Below are 14,408 nucleotides of genomic sequence, written 5' to 3' on the forward strand. Positions count from 1 at the left end.
AATTCACTGTGGGTTTGTAATTGTTACACAGGAATAGTTCGGCGCAAGTTTAACAAACATTTTGTCAACATTGTGAGGAGGCAAAGTGATCATTTTTACCTGAGAAACGCATGTGTCGTGTCGCATAATAATTGTGGGAACACCACAGATTCGAACCTGCAGCCGTTCTGTTTCCAAGTGAACTGTGAAGCACAAACTGGATGACTGTGTGGAGCTCGGTAAGTTGATCGGCATCGTCTGTCGAAGTAAAGGTAGTCCTGCCGTCGATAGTCCGATGTGGACACTCTTTCGATGTCCCGACTCTTTTTCCCGACCCGGATGTCCCGGATGCCGACTCTTTTTCGTCCGATGTGGACGGAACATACTTGGTTAAATCGACGATGCAGGTTCCAGGGCTCCCTCACCTCACCAAACCTCGCCAAGACCTCTTTTGAATACTTCAACGGAATGATAGTCCAGAACATTCCAGCGAAGACCGATCCTGTGCTCAACTACTCGCTGCCTGAAAATAATTGTTCCTTCCGTCTAACCTGCGCACCTGAACACAAAGTTGAGAGACACAGACAGAGAAAGAGAAAGAGGTCTCATGTTGACAGGAAATCCGACGGAGTGACGAAACTCAGTCTAATCCAGAAATGAATGCATATTCCAACACCATGCAGATCAGTCTCCATTCCGGAAAGGAAAACTCATGGAGCATGGACATCGTTCTCGTAGCTCGTCTCTGGACCTTCTCAACTTCATCGATGTCCATCAGGGATCTAGGGAGCCAGGTAATGTTGTCACACTCCAACAACGGGTGCCAGACAATGTTGTCACACTCCAACAATGGGTGCCAGGTAATGTTGTTACACTCCAACAATGGGTGCCAGACAATGTTGTCGCACTCCAACAATGGGAGCCAAGTAATGTTGTCACACTCCAACAATGGGTGTCAGACAATGTTGTCACACTCCAACAATGGGTGCCAGACAATGTTGTCACACTCCAACAATGGGAGCCAGGTAATGTTGTCACACTCCAACAATGGGTGCCAGACAATGTCACACTCCAACAATGGGTGCCAGGTAATGTTGTCACACTCCAACAATGGGTGCCAGACAATGTTGTCACACTCCAACAATGGGTGCCAGACAATGTTGTCACACTCCAACAAAGGGAGCCAGGTAATGTCACACTCAAACAATGGGTGCCAGACAATGTTGTCACACTCCAACAATGGGAGCCAGGTAATGTCACACTCCAACAATGGGTGCCAGACAATGTTGTCACACTCCAACAATGGGTGCCAGACAATGTTTTCACACTCCAACAATGGGTGCCAGACAATGTTGTCACACTCCAACAATGGGTGCCAGACAATGTTGTCACACTCCAACAATGGGAGCCAGGTAATGTTGTCACACTCCAACAATGGGTGCCAGACAATGGTGTCACACTAACAATGGGTGCCAGAGAATGTTGTCACACTCCAACAATGTTTGCCAGGCAATGTTGTCACACTCCAACAATGGGAGCCAGGCAATGTTGTCACTCCAACAATGGGTGCCAGGCAATGTTGTCGCACTCCAACAATGGGTGCCAGGCAATGTTGTCACACTCCAACAATGGGTGCCAGACAATGTTGTCACACTCCAACAATAGGTGCCAGGCAATGTTGTCACACTCCAACAATGGGTGCCAGGCAATGTTGTCACACTCCAACAATGGGTGCCAGGCAATGTTGTCGCACTCCAACAATACGAGCCAGGTAATGTTGTCACACTCCAACAATGGGTGCCAGACAATGTTGTCACACTCCAACAATGGGTGCCAGCCAATGTTGTCACACTCCAACAATGGGTGCCAGACAATGTTGTCACACTCCAACAATGGGTGCCAGACAATGTTGTCACACTCCAACAATGGTTGCCAGGCAATGTTGTCACACTCCAACAATGGGTGCCAGACAATGTTGTCACACTCCAACAATGGGTGCCAGACAATGTTGTCACACTCCAACAATAGGTGCCAGGCAATGTTGTCACACTCCAACAATGGGTGCCAGGCAATGTTGTCACACTCCAACAATGGGTGCCAGGCAATGTTGTCGCACTCCAACAATGGGTGCCAGGCAATGTTGTCACACTCCAACAATGGGTGCCAGACAATGTTGTCGCACTCTAACAATACGAGCCAGGTAATGTTGTCACACTCTAACAATGGGTGCCAGACAATGTTGTCACACTTCAACAATGGGTGGCAGCCAATGTTGTCACACTCCAACAATGGGTGCCAGACAATGTTGTCACACTCCAACAATGGGAGCCAGGCAATGTTGTCACACTCCTACAATGGGAGCCAGGCAATGTTGTCACACTCCAACAATGAGAGCATTCCTGATGACTGAAGTCAATGTTCGGTCCAACGTTGGTCCATCCACATTGGCATCATCTGCATAAAATCGGTGCTGCTATGGATCGAAGTCATTAGGGCATTGATGAAGGTGACTAAAGTGATTGACCAAGGACACTACCTTGTGGTCGTGATCGCTCCGAACCAAGTGCCAAGTGGTTTATCAATTTCATTGCCCTGTTGCCTTATACCGCGCGCGTGCGTTTCCAACCGGGATGGCGAATGGCATTGCGTGCCGAGTCACTGTCTCTCGTTCCTATTTGTACCCCACCCTGGGTTGTTCCATAAGTTTCGTGACATTCCATGCCCGCTGTGCCATTCAGTGCCAGACCCTGCCGTGCCGTTCTGGTCGTGCCCAGCTCTGCGCAGACGCCGATCCCGTCGCTGAACGCAGTTGCTACGAAACGGCCGTAAATGGCTAATGAAACAAAACATTCCTGGGCAACCAAACCCCAGCACACGCTCCATTCCGGCTCAGAGAGAGTTGCCTGCGAGGTAAGTGTAACTTTCTGCTTCCTCTTCCTCTCTCTAAACTTGACTCTCCCACAAACTTAGCTTTAAATAGTACGGAGGCGCCGCCCGGGCGGACGGAGAGCTTCGGGCTCCATAAAAACCTACCAGTCAACAGGTCACAAGAGACATTCTTCATCCTGTGGCCTTGTTCATCTTTCTTCTGACCCCTTTCCCCCCCATTTGCCTCGTGCGTGTGTGTTTTGAGTTCTAATTGACACTCGCCTTGTTTTCTCCACTACTCCCTTGGCAAGCGTTATGATAACTCTGACCTCATTCCTGTTGATTTCTTTGCCCTCAGTCACAACAAGGATCGAACGAGAGGGAGCATGGCCAGCCAATCGCGGCAGGCGTCCTACCGACACGATTATTCCTCCCACGGAGCTTCCAATCTCTTGGGGTCTCGGCTTCGAGTGACGACCTTGGGAGACCCGGGGCCTCGAGGCATTTCGAGCTTGGGACGTGGGTTGAAGGGTGTCGGTGCGACGAGGGACAGCTACGATCTTCCGTCGTACTGCAGCAGAGACCTCACTCCGTCCTATCTGCCGTACCCGCTCTCCACGACGCACCGGCGTCCCCTCACGCTCGACACACCGATGCACTCTTACTTGTCCTCATCTTCGTCCATCTACCACCATCGACCTTCCCCGACTCTACCCCGCCCGATCTCTCCTCCGGCCATCTATCGTCCGCTATGTACGACCACCCACCGCTACTCTCCGTCGTTGCGCACGGACATGAGCAACCTCAGCTTGTCCAAGGAGTCCCGGGGGGCCGTTGCCGTGTCCACCCGTGCTGCTCTACGAGGCGGAGACCTTTTCCCTTGTGCCGAAACCGACGTGGCGACGCAGGTGAGCCATGTGCGACGTATTCTCCGAAACATTTTGGGAATATCTTCGAGCACCTCAATCGTGACTTGCATCTCATCTCCCAACTACTTACCCCCCATTTCTACATGCTGCTGCTTGCTGTGTTGGCTCGTCCCCGAGCTCGTCGCAATGTGCATGCACACGCCTTATAATATACATCGTACCAAAACGGAACGCATCAAGAACCAGTACACGTGGGGAACGCGGCAATTATTGCGCATTTTCAAATTGCTCTGGAATCCTTTGCACTTTAACCATTTAATTTGTTCTTGTCTCTGTTCACCTGTGTGCAGAAAACTGGACCAAAAGCAGGAGAGATTGGACTCCGCAATCTGGGGAATACAGTGAGTCGTGGTGGGAGAAGTTGGGGAGGATGGGGGCACATGGGTTCAAGCTTCTGTAATCCTACTGCTTATGAACCGCTTGTTATTATTCCCCTACCAGGATGGGATTATAGGTTTGCTCTCGCACCTGTAGTTTTCCAGACTTTTTACCCATATCCTTTAACATATTGAACTGAAACTTGGTACATGGCTTTATTATGATAAGATACAGAACAAGTTCGAGTTTTGGGGCGTTTTGCCAAATTTTGACGGAGTTGTGCCCTTTTTGCTTGAAACAACAACACTCATTGGGACCGGTAGGGGACGTGTATTGCAAAGCAATTCTCTCTCTTGTTTTTATCGATTCATCTCACGAGCACATTTGGTGTCGACTCAAAGAGGCTTAACCTGCACAGGTGTCGATGCTCGTGTAAACGTTATTTTGTGTCGTCTTCCTTAGACACATGGATGTAACGTGTTGTAGTACATTTGAGCATGACTTTAGCTTTCGGCATAGAGGTAGGCGTAGGCTATGTGAACTCCCCTCTGAGCTCTGTTGCGTCAGACTTTGTTTTAAACTCCCAAATATCCCCTAATCCACTCACTGTACGACTTGTATTGTACCATTTCCTAGATTGCAATATAAATGAGCAAAACGCACAATACTATTGTCATCGGGGACTAATACCACCGCAACATCCGTTCTCTGTGACTAAATTCCCAAATTAATTTTATTTCGTCATTTTTCTGGTCCCTCACTTCCGATAAGCTTCTCACCGGTTTTTCCTCACCCCGCCCCTCTCAGTGCTTCATGGCATCCATCATCCAGTGTCTAAGCCATGCACGACCTCTGCGTGACTTCTGTCTGGAGAGGGCATCCTGCGTCCATCCGAGCTCTTTGCTGAATGGTAAGGCCCAGGAAATTGGTGCGGCTGTTGATGGTTGATTCACATACATAGTAGGCTGGTACACCTGATATTATTGTAGGGGCCGAGCAGGTGGGTTGTCAGCTGGTGGTTGTGGCCTACTTTGATTACAATTTTTCAGCTTCCACAAACCACATGATTGGGTATTGTAGCAAGAATGCCAAGCAGGCTCACAGCTTCCAATGGAGTACTGCTCTCCCCTTTGGGATGGAGCCCCAGCATCACATATCTGTTGAATCTAAAGCTTGTAGCGGTTACCGCTGGATGTACATAATCGCCTTGCACCGGCCAGAACACGGCCAGACGCGCCTCTCCCGGGCATGCCCGGACTCACTGTTCCCGGGCACGCCCGAACCTCCCGGGCACGCCCGGTCTCGTCTTTCCCGGGCATGCCCGCTCTCGCCTTTCCAGGGCTCGCCCAGAGCGTCCGGGCATGCCCGCTATCGCCTTTCCAGGGCTCGCCCAGAGCGTCCGGGCATGCCCGCTATCGCCTTTCCAGGGCACGCCCAGAGCGTCCGGGCATGCCCGCTATCGCCTTTCCAGGGCTCGCCCAGAGCGTCCGGGCATGCCCGCTATCGCCTTTCCAGTGCTCGCCCAGAGCGCCCGGGCACGCCCAGCCTCGACTTGCCAGGCCGCAGCCAAACACGCCCGGGCAGGTCCAGACTCGCCTTTCCAAGGCTCGCCCTTGATACCCGGGCATGCCCGGTATAGCTTTTGCCGGGCAAACTTCCCGACATAAATGTGTATATATATTATTGCCCGAAAAACGGGCTTGGGAGAATACCTGAGCTGTTTGGTTTCAATAAAGCAACTCGGACGAATTCCGTCTTTGGTCGCGTCAATTCTTTCGACTCGCGTTGGAACGCAGTTCCTTCAAGCTGAACATTCTGGAATATTCCACTCTGATGTCCAAGTACAACAATTGTTGCTGTCACATCGCAGACAGGTCGATGTCTCTTCTTTTTTTTAAACCACCTCGCGTCCGGTTAAGCTCCCTGTGGCCTCTCACCCTTCCGAACCTCCGCAACAACTCCAAGATCAACATGTTCCTCCAGTCACCCCTCCTGGCTAAACTCCCAATATTATTGTTCCGATTTTATCCTATTTGTGGGAACAACCTTCCAGAAGCTGATCAATCCCACTATTACCTACAGGGCTTCAAGCAGGTGATATAAATTATTATGACTTCCCTTACAAGGCACTTCAACACAGGAGGATGCCATTAGGAGGCAATGGTTGTCAACCTATCGTTGTTTGTTTGTGCTCGATCCCATTGAAATTCTGAGTGTCAAACAAGGAATCGGAATGTACCATTTTTAGTCTTTGGGACGGCTCAGCCGGGGTTCGAACGTCTGACCTCCCAGACTCAGAGCAGGCCCTCTACCCATTATGGCTACCAGGTCTGGTAAACTACCCTCAAACGTTAGTTCCCATTCCTATCCTCAATGTTCACTACCCCCATGAACCCTAACATAACCCAAGCTTCTTCTCGCAGGTTGGTGTTTCCTCCCTCCTCTCTCTTCTTTCCCTGTTCGTTCATTCCCTTTCTTGTTGTGCCCAGCTGTCAGTTCGTTAATGCCTTTTGACCGTAACTGGATCCTGGTCGTCGTGTGGTCACGTAAGGATGCTGTTGCTCTTTTCCAGAATTTTCTTCGCTGCTACGTGACCTGTGGGCTGGAAATGGCGGTGGAGGAACGAGGACGAGCGGCGTTGGGGCAGCCGTGAGCCCATCGGGCCTGCACGTCGAGGTGCAGCATCTGGCACCACAGTTTTCTGGCCACAGGTAAAGAGATGCCACTCAGCAGCTTATAGGTATGTGTAATAGATTCTCCTTTTAGCCCTTTTGTTTCCTGCCTTAGTCACAAAGAACACCCTTCATCCCTTCAACCTTGCTTTCTGTCACACTTCATCGGCTCGTTCTCAACGGACCTGACGGTTACTGACATCTTACGATGGAAAAGCAGGAGTTGAATTACGCGAATTCGATGCCAAACGCACAAAGCGATATGAAGATGTAATCAACGTAGGGCTCCCCGTCCACCTTGGCCACCTGTAACTCTGCCCCCCTTCGCGTACACCTTTCGCTTTTTTCTTGGTCGCCGGTGTAGGAGACCTTGACCGAAACGGCACACCAGCCTTTGTCTCCTTTTTTGTAACATTCTCCAGCAACTTGTGCCTTTGGTTTTATTTTCCCTCCTGGTATTCCCGTCATCACTAGGGTTGCAAAATTCCCGGGAATTTTGAATGTGGTAAATTTCCACCGGGAATATTGGGAATTTTGCGGGAATATTGGGAATTTTGCGGAAATATTGGGAATTTTCGGAAACTTTGAGAATTTTCACACAATTAGAAATGTTGATGTGAGAAAAAGATGAGGGATGTTGGATCTCTCTTTTGTTATTGTTCTCTGGTTAACTCAATGTTTTTTTAAGAAAAAGGAAACATGCTTCAATAGATTTAGCACTAAAACCACTGATTGTAAGTAATCTAAACATTTTTATTACTTGCTGAACTGTGGAGCATATCATTACACATTTTTTTACGACATGTGTAAAAACAATACACATAATGCCCATGAGTCAACAAGCAATGGAATAGTATTATACCCCAAATCACATGTGATTAAATGTTATTCTTGAAAATCACATTTGTTAAAAGTTACAAACATTTTGAAGTCTTATTCTAGAAAGTTTTGATCAGTTACAAACATTTTGAAGTCTTATTCTTGAAAGTTTTTATCAGTTACAAACATTTTGAAGTCTTATTCTTGAAAGTTTTTATCAGTGTTACAAACATTTTGAAGTCTTATTCTTGAAAGTTTTTATCAGTGTTACAAACATTTTGAAGTCTTATTCTTGAAAGTTTTGATCAGTTACAAACATTTTGAAGTCTTATTCTTGAAAGTTTTTATCAGTTACAAACATTTTGAAGTCTTATTCTTGAAAGTTTTTATCAGTGTTACAAACATTTTGAAGTCTTATTCTAGAAAGTTTTTATCAGTTACAAACATTTTGAAGTCTTATTCTTGAAAGTTTTTATCAGTGTTACAAACATTTTGAAGTCTTATTCTTGAAAGTTTTTATCAGTTACAAACATTTTGAAGTCTTATTCTTGAAAGTTTTTATCAGTGTTACAAACATTTTGAAGTCTTATTCTTGAAAGTTTTTATCAGTGTTACAAACATTTTGAAGTCTTATTCTTGAAAGTTTTGATCAGTTACAAACATTTTGAAGTCTTATTCTTGAAAGTTTTTATCAGTTACAAACATTTTGAAGTCTTATTCTTGAAAGTTTTTATCAGTGTTACAAACATTTTGAAGTCTTATTCTTGAAAGTTTTTATCAGTTACAAACATTTTGAAGTCTTATTCTTGAAAGTTTTTATCAGTGTTACAAACATTTTGAAGTCTTATTCTAGAAAGTTTTTATCAGTTACAAACATTTTGAAGTCTTATTCTTGAAAGTTTTTATCAGTTACAAACATTTTGAAGTCTTATTCTTGAAAGTTTTTATCAGTGTTACAAACATTTTGAAGTCTTATTCTTGAAAGTTTTTATCAGTTACAAACATTTTGAAGTCTTATTCTTGAAAGTTTTTATCAGTGTTACAAACATTTTGAAGTCTTATTCTTGAAAGTTTTTATCAGTGTTACAAACATTTTGAAGTCTTATTCTTGAAAGTTTTGATCAGTTACAAACATTTTGAAGTCTTATTCTTGAAAGTTTTGATCAGTTACAAACATTTTGAAGTCTTATTCTTGAAAGTTTTTATCAGTTACAAACATTTTGAAGTCTTATTCTTGAAAGTTTTTATCAGTTACAAACATTTTGAAGTCTTATTCTTGAAAGTTTTTATCAGTGTTACAAACATTTTGAAGTCTTATTCTAGAAAGTTTTGATCAGTTACAAACATTTTTATCTCAATTGTTTGGGTAAAATGTTCACCTACACAAACAAGGTTAAAATTGGATTGGTCAGTAGAATAATAGATGTTGTTTTGAAAATTACCCAGGGGAAATTATTGGCATTCATTAATATATATTAAATAGTTAAAGAGCATATGTTTTGTTTTGCAATGAGCACTGGATGAGGGAATTCCCATGGCTCTGACTATCTAATTATAGACCTAACAAAATGATAGATGAGAAGGGGGTACACCAAAATGACACATTCATATTCTTTAAGACGGAGACTTTCCAGACAAATCACAAAGTAAATTTGGGAGCAGTTCACATTACCAGTCATGACATCATCATTTGAAACAAATGTTACCCTGTATACATTGTGTGTATAGTGGTACATCATTCGCACATATCCTATATTTGAGCCAATTAAGCTATATGAAGGCTCTAGCCAGCCCACAAAGCATGTGAAAACTCTTTTATTTATGTGAAGAGTAGTATAGAACACAATAATGTTGTTGCTTTCTAACAAAAATAACATTATTTTTCCATTTCTAAGATAAAATGAAAATTCCCCAAATTCCCAAAATTTCCAACATATTGAAAATTTCCATGGAAAGTTTCCAAAATTTCCGGAAAGTTTCCGACCCTTTCCGACCCTTTGCAACCCTAGTCATCACGGCGATGAATGGCAACTACTGGGCCTCATTGTGGAAATATTAAACAAGTTTCCAATGCTTGAGTTTACCTTTGGCAGCTAATGACATTTCCACTGTTGGTCCTCTTTCGGGAGTCATTAACACACAATAGTCACCATAGTTACCTTAGTAGTCTTCTGTCACTTGTTACTCTGGGTGTCCTCAATCAGTCAGGTGACCGTCTGTCATGTAATGCGTGTCACCTGCATACCTTTCCTTGTCTCCATTGGCTAAAGGCAGCAAGATGCCCAGGAGTTCCTGCTGTTCCTGTTGGAAGGCATGCACAGTGACCTGATTGGGAGGCCGCGTCTCAGGTTGGTTAATGATGTCGTGAATTGTGAACATCAGCACCAAATCTGTTCTTTGTGACTTTTTGAAACCGAGGGCCTTAGCCACTAGGAAATCAATTAAACAAAGGACGGACATTGTGCCAAATGTTACAACATGTAGAGAGAGCTGCCTTGTGACCCCACCGGACGGAGTAACGTCACTCGGCATTGCTCATAGGAAAGTGTAACGTTACCTTTCAGCTCTTGTGCCACACACATGAACTACTTTTGCCTCAGACTGACATTTAAAATTTTACAATGATGACAAAGATGTGACAGCCCTCTCGGTTTGATGCTCATGCTTGTGTTGTATGGCTTTTCCCCATATAATCAACATTAAATGCATCTGTAACTTCCTAATATGAGAACCACATCCTCCAATGGGGGCACACCTGGTGCTTGCAATGAGTCATCTTCCCAATGGGGGCACACCTGGGGCTAACAGCATTTCACCTCACAGTGGGAGTGGGGTGCAGGCCTGGTGCTTGCAGCACGTCACCTAACGTTGGGAGTGGGGGTGCACACCTGGGGCTAACAGCATGTCACCTCACGATGAGAGTGGGGGTGCACACCTGGGGCTAACAGCATGTCACCTAACGTTGGGAGTGGGGGTGCACACCTGGGGCTAACAGCACGTCACCTCACGATGGGAGTGGGGGTGCAGGCTTGGTGTTGGCACCACATCACCTATCGTTGGGAGTGGGGGTGCAGGCCTGATGCTGGCAGCGTCTCACCTCACGGTGGGAGTGGGGGAGAGGGTGCAGGCTTGGCAACGTCTCACCTCACGATGGGAGTGGGGGTGCAGGCTTGGTGCTGGCAACGTCTCACCTCACGATGGGAGTGGGGGTGCAGGCTTGGTGCTGGCAACGTCTCACCTCACGATGGGAGTGGGGGTGCAGGCTTGGTGCTGGCAACGTCTCACCTCACGATGGGAGTGGGGGTGCAGGCTTGGTGCTGGCAACGTCTCACCTCACGATGGGAGTGGGGGTGCAGGCCTGGTGCTGGCAGCACGTCACCTAACGTTGGGAGTGGGGGTGCAGGCCTGGTGCTGGCAACGTCTCACCTCACGATGGGAGTGGGGGTGCAGGCTTGGTGCTGGCAGCGTCTCACCTCACCATGGGAGTGGGGGTGCAGACCTGGTGCTGGCAGCGTCTCACCTCACTGTGGGGGTGGGGGTGCAGGCTTGGTGCTGGCAGCGTCTCACCTCACCATGGGAGTGGGGGTGCAGGCCTGGTACTGGTAGCGTCTCACCTCACCATGGGAGTGGGGGTGCAGGCCTGGTGCTGGCAGCGTCTCACCTCACCATGGGAGTGGGGGTGCAGGCCTGGTGCTGGTAGCGTCTCACCTCACCATGGGAGTGGGGGTGCAGGCCTGGTGCTGGTAGCGTCTCACCTCACTGTGGGGGTGGGCGCCTGGCGCTCAGAGCTCGACATTAATGGTTGTCTGACTGCACAGGACAGGCAAGTTGTCCGTCGGACAAGTGAACACCTCGACAATCCAAGTCAATTATACCACCCATAAGTTTAGTAAATTTGACACATCTTAATCTTGAACATAGGTTTTTTTTTCTTCATGTAAAGCCACAGTGATTAGCAGTGACTAAGAGGATCATTCTAGATGTGACCACCCTTGCGTGCTGTGGAAACCTCAAAGAAGCATAATAGTATCGCCTCACATGCTCGCAGTACGAATAGTTTGGATCGGTGCAATGGTTGACCGGACAGGTAAAATCTGAAACTTACCTGGCACATGGACAGGCTGGATATGAGTTAATGTTGCGCCTTAGTGCTGGCAGGTATCGCCTCGCGAGGGAGGGAGGGGAGGGAGGTGGCACGCCTGAGGCTGACAGTACATCACCCTCCCATTGGGGGCACACCTGGTGCTGATGGCGTCGGGACTATGTGGTTGACTGGTTGCCATAACAAACCTTTCATGAATGTCATTGTAATATATTTTTTAATTTAAACATTTATTCAATTGCAACAATCTTTGGAAAGGTTAATATTGTAGTTGCCCAGATTGCATCACCTTCAATTAATTAATCTATTCTGGGCAAGGCCAACCTCAGCCAGGCCTCATTTGAAGTGAAAAGGCCGTTCCACTTTACTAAACAAACTGCTGCCCTTTCGTCGTGGAGAAGCATCCATGTTTGGATGTTTTGGACTAATTTGATTTATCTCGTACATTTTGAACTTGTTCAGGCAAGATGTGCCCAAACTAGTTTGTGCTGTTTCCTTCAGATTTACCGTCATGCAGTGTATATTAGCATATTCTCTTCCTGGTTCCCTTCACCCTTGTTTTTTTTAAGTGTGAGTATGGTGCGTCGAAGTAATTGCTCCTTTCCGCCATTTTTTCTCACTTAGAGCTGCGTGCAGAGAGGAAAGTCGAATCTCAGGTGGGCAACGAAGGAAAAGGGGGGCACGTTTGACATTGAGTATTTTTTCCACTAAAACATTGGTCCTTTAAGGCCAAACATTGCACAACATCGACACTCTGCACACATACACGTCTTGTATGAAATCCTGAACCTTTAAAGCAATTCGTCCAGCACGGTACCGCCTTGCTAGAGCACACCTTGCATCTCAAGCAAATTAAAACTTCTTATTTGAGGAAACGCACCGCTTCGTCATCTGCACGGAACGCCGGTATGGAGGTTTCGTGATGATGAGAGATTTTGCGTTTGTAATTTGCGTCCGTGTTTACGATTATGACATGTAGTGCGGGTAGTGACTTGTTTTGCGCTGAGGAATGAGTTTGTGACGACGGAAGTCCAGGATATCCATGAAGGGCCCAAAGGTGTTAAGGGACATTTGGATGAAGAAGAAGAAGAACCACCTTTAGAAGAAGAACCACCGTTGGAGGCCATTTTTCCCCGCAGAGTAGGGGTTGGCCTTTTTCGGGCACCGTGGTCCCCTTTTTGAAGCAATGTTTTACGGCCGGATGCCCTTCCTGCCGCCAACCCTGTTAGTCGCCTCTTGCGACACACAGGGAATTACCAGTGAACTGGTGCTCAATTTGCCGACCTCGGAAGGATGAGAGGCTGAGGTCAACCCGCCGGTGTTAATTCAGCGATCGACCGGGATTCAAACCCAGGATCCTGGGATCCCAAGCCGGCACCCTGACCGCTAAGCCAACACCAGGCTTATTTAAGGGACATTTGTATGTTAAAAACAAATTGGGAATATGCAGATACAGGTACCACATTGTCTTTACCGATGGGTGTTGTCTCTTGTGAACTGTGTGTGTGTGTGTGTGTGTGTGTGTGTGTGCGTGTGTGCAGCACTATTTCGAGGAAGGCTGCAGAGCTCCCTCACCTGCTGTACCTGCCATCATCAATCGCTCACCCACGAGGCCTTCTGGGACCTGGCCTTGCCACTGCCCTCGGTAGGACCTCTTCACTCCAAACCAGGATCTCACACTGCACAGCAAGTCCGACTGTAGTACCTTAAAGACAAGTGTGTAAAATTCCACCGTTTTCCTGATGGGTGAATGTGACGTCACAATGTGATGACAAAGATGTGCACATCACCATGCCTTACCTAACTTGCCTCGAGACACAATTTATTACATAAAAAGGAGAAAACGTCCTTCTTCAAAAACACACGGGATGCATCACGTAGAAGCCAAATTAATATTTTGGAAGTATCTGAACCCAATCGTAAAGCCACAGCTGGGTGTGGATGCGGAGCGTGATCAATCTGGGCAACCACACTCCATTCACTACAGCTACAACACACGCAAAGACAACGCCCGTCATACATGTGCGCCGGGGCACATGAGGGGTACTCAAAGTGATCGGGGTTCAACGAAAAGAACGACTGGGATTGGAGACCTGGGAGAGGAAGCAAAATGGTAACAATGCACTGAAATATCAGTTTGAGTGAAGCTTGAAGAATAATCGAAGGATTGGTCATTCGTGCCAAATAACGGTCCTCCGAATTGTGTGCAGTTCACCACCGACTGTTCTCTGCACGACTGTCTGCACTTGTTCACGCAGGAGGAAGTCCTCGAAGGCACAGAGCAACCGGTAATATGCCCTCCCACAACACCTCAACCGCAAGCACCACAAACCACTTTGTTCCTCGACTTGCATTAACCTTGCATCCTAAAACCCAAACACCACGTTGTAATGCCATTGATAACCTTTTGTAAATGAATCGTGAACCCCGAGATTCCTACATAAGAATTGTGTCACTCTTCTGCTTCCATATTGTGGAACTTTTATTATTTATTACCTGCGCCACCAAAGGTGGATGGAGGTTATGTTTTCACCCGTCTGTTTGTTTGTTTGTGAACCAAATATCTCAAAGAGTTGTGGACGGATTCGGACGAAATTCGGCGGGAGGTCGCGTATGTCACAGGAACGAAATGATTAGATTTTGGTGAAGATCCCGATCCGGATACGAGAATTTTTTCAGTGGTTCTTCACCATTGGGAGATCGGGCCAAAAAGATACATTG

The 14,408-nt window shown here is 46.8% G+C and overlaps 1 protein-coding gene across 5 annotated transcripts in view; it reads left to right on the plus strand.

Annotated features, from left to right (window-relative positions):
- Positions 1 to 14,408, plus strand: part of LOC137431004 (ubiquitin carboxyl-terminal hydrolase 2) — a 24,289-nt gene continuing 9,881 nt past the window's right edge. The window contains exons 1-9 of one of the 5 annotated variants that reach the window (XM_078781312.1): positions 1 to 218; positions 3,206 to 3,755; positions 4,067 to 4,117; positions 4,902 to 5,004; positions 6,667 to 6,805; positions 9,856 to 9,933; positions 12,312 to 12,343; positions 13,229 to 13,332; positions 13,898 to 13,975. In XM_078781312.1, coding sequence (XP_078637438.1) covers positions 3,234 to 3,755; positions 4,067 to 4,117; positions 4,902 to 5,004; positions 6,667 to 6,805; positions 9,856 to 9,933; positions 12,312 to 12,343; positions 13,229 to 13,332; positions 13,898 to 13,975 — 1,107 coding nt within the window. In that variant the 5' untranslated portion in view covers positions 1 to 218; positions 3,206 to 3,233. Of the gene's footprint in view, positions 219 to 2,673; positions 2,890 to 2,982; positions 3,095 to 3,205; positions 3,756 to 4,066; positions 4,118 to 4,901; positions 5,005 to 6,666; positions 6,806 to 9,855; positions 9,934 to 12,311; positions 12,383 to 13,228; positions 13,333 to 13,897; positions 13,976 to 14,408 lie in introns of those variants that run through there. The other 4 variants (XM_068121855.2, XM_068121856.2, XM_068121857.2 and 1 more) reach the window with 4 other exon arrangements.

Source organism: Myxine glutinosa, chromosome 7 (assembly GCF_964187855.1).
Source record: "Myxine glutinosa chromosome 7, kmMyxGlut1.1, whole genome shotgun sequence".
NCBI classification, from domain to species: Eukaryota; Metazoa; Chordata; class Myxini; order Myxiniformes; family Myxinidae; genus Myxine; species Myxine glutinosa.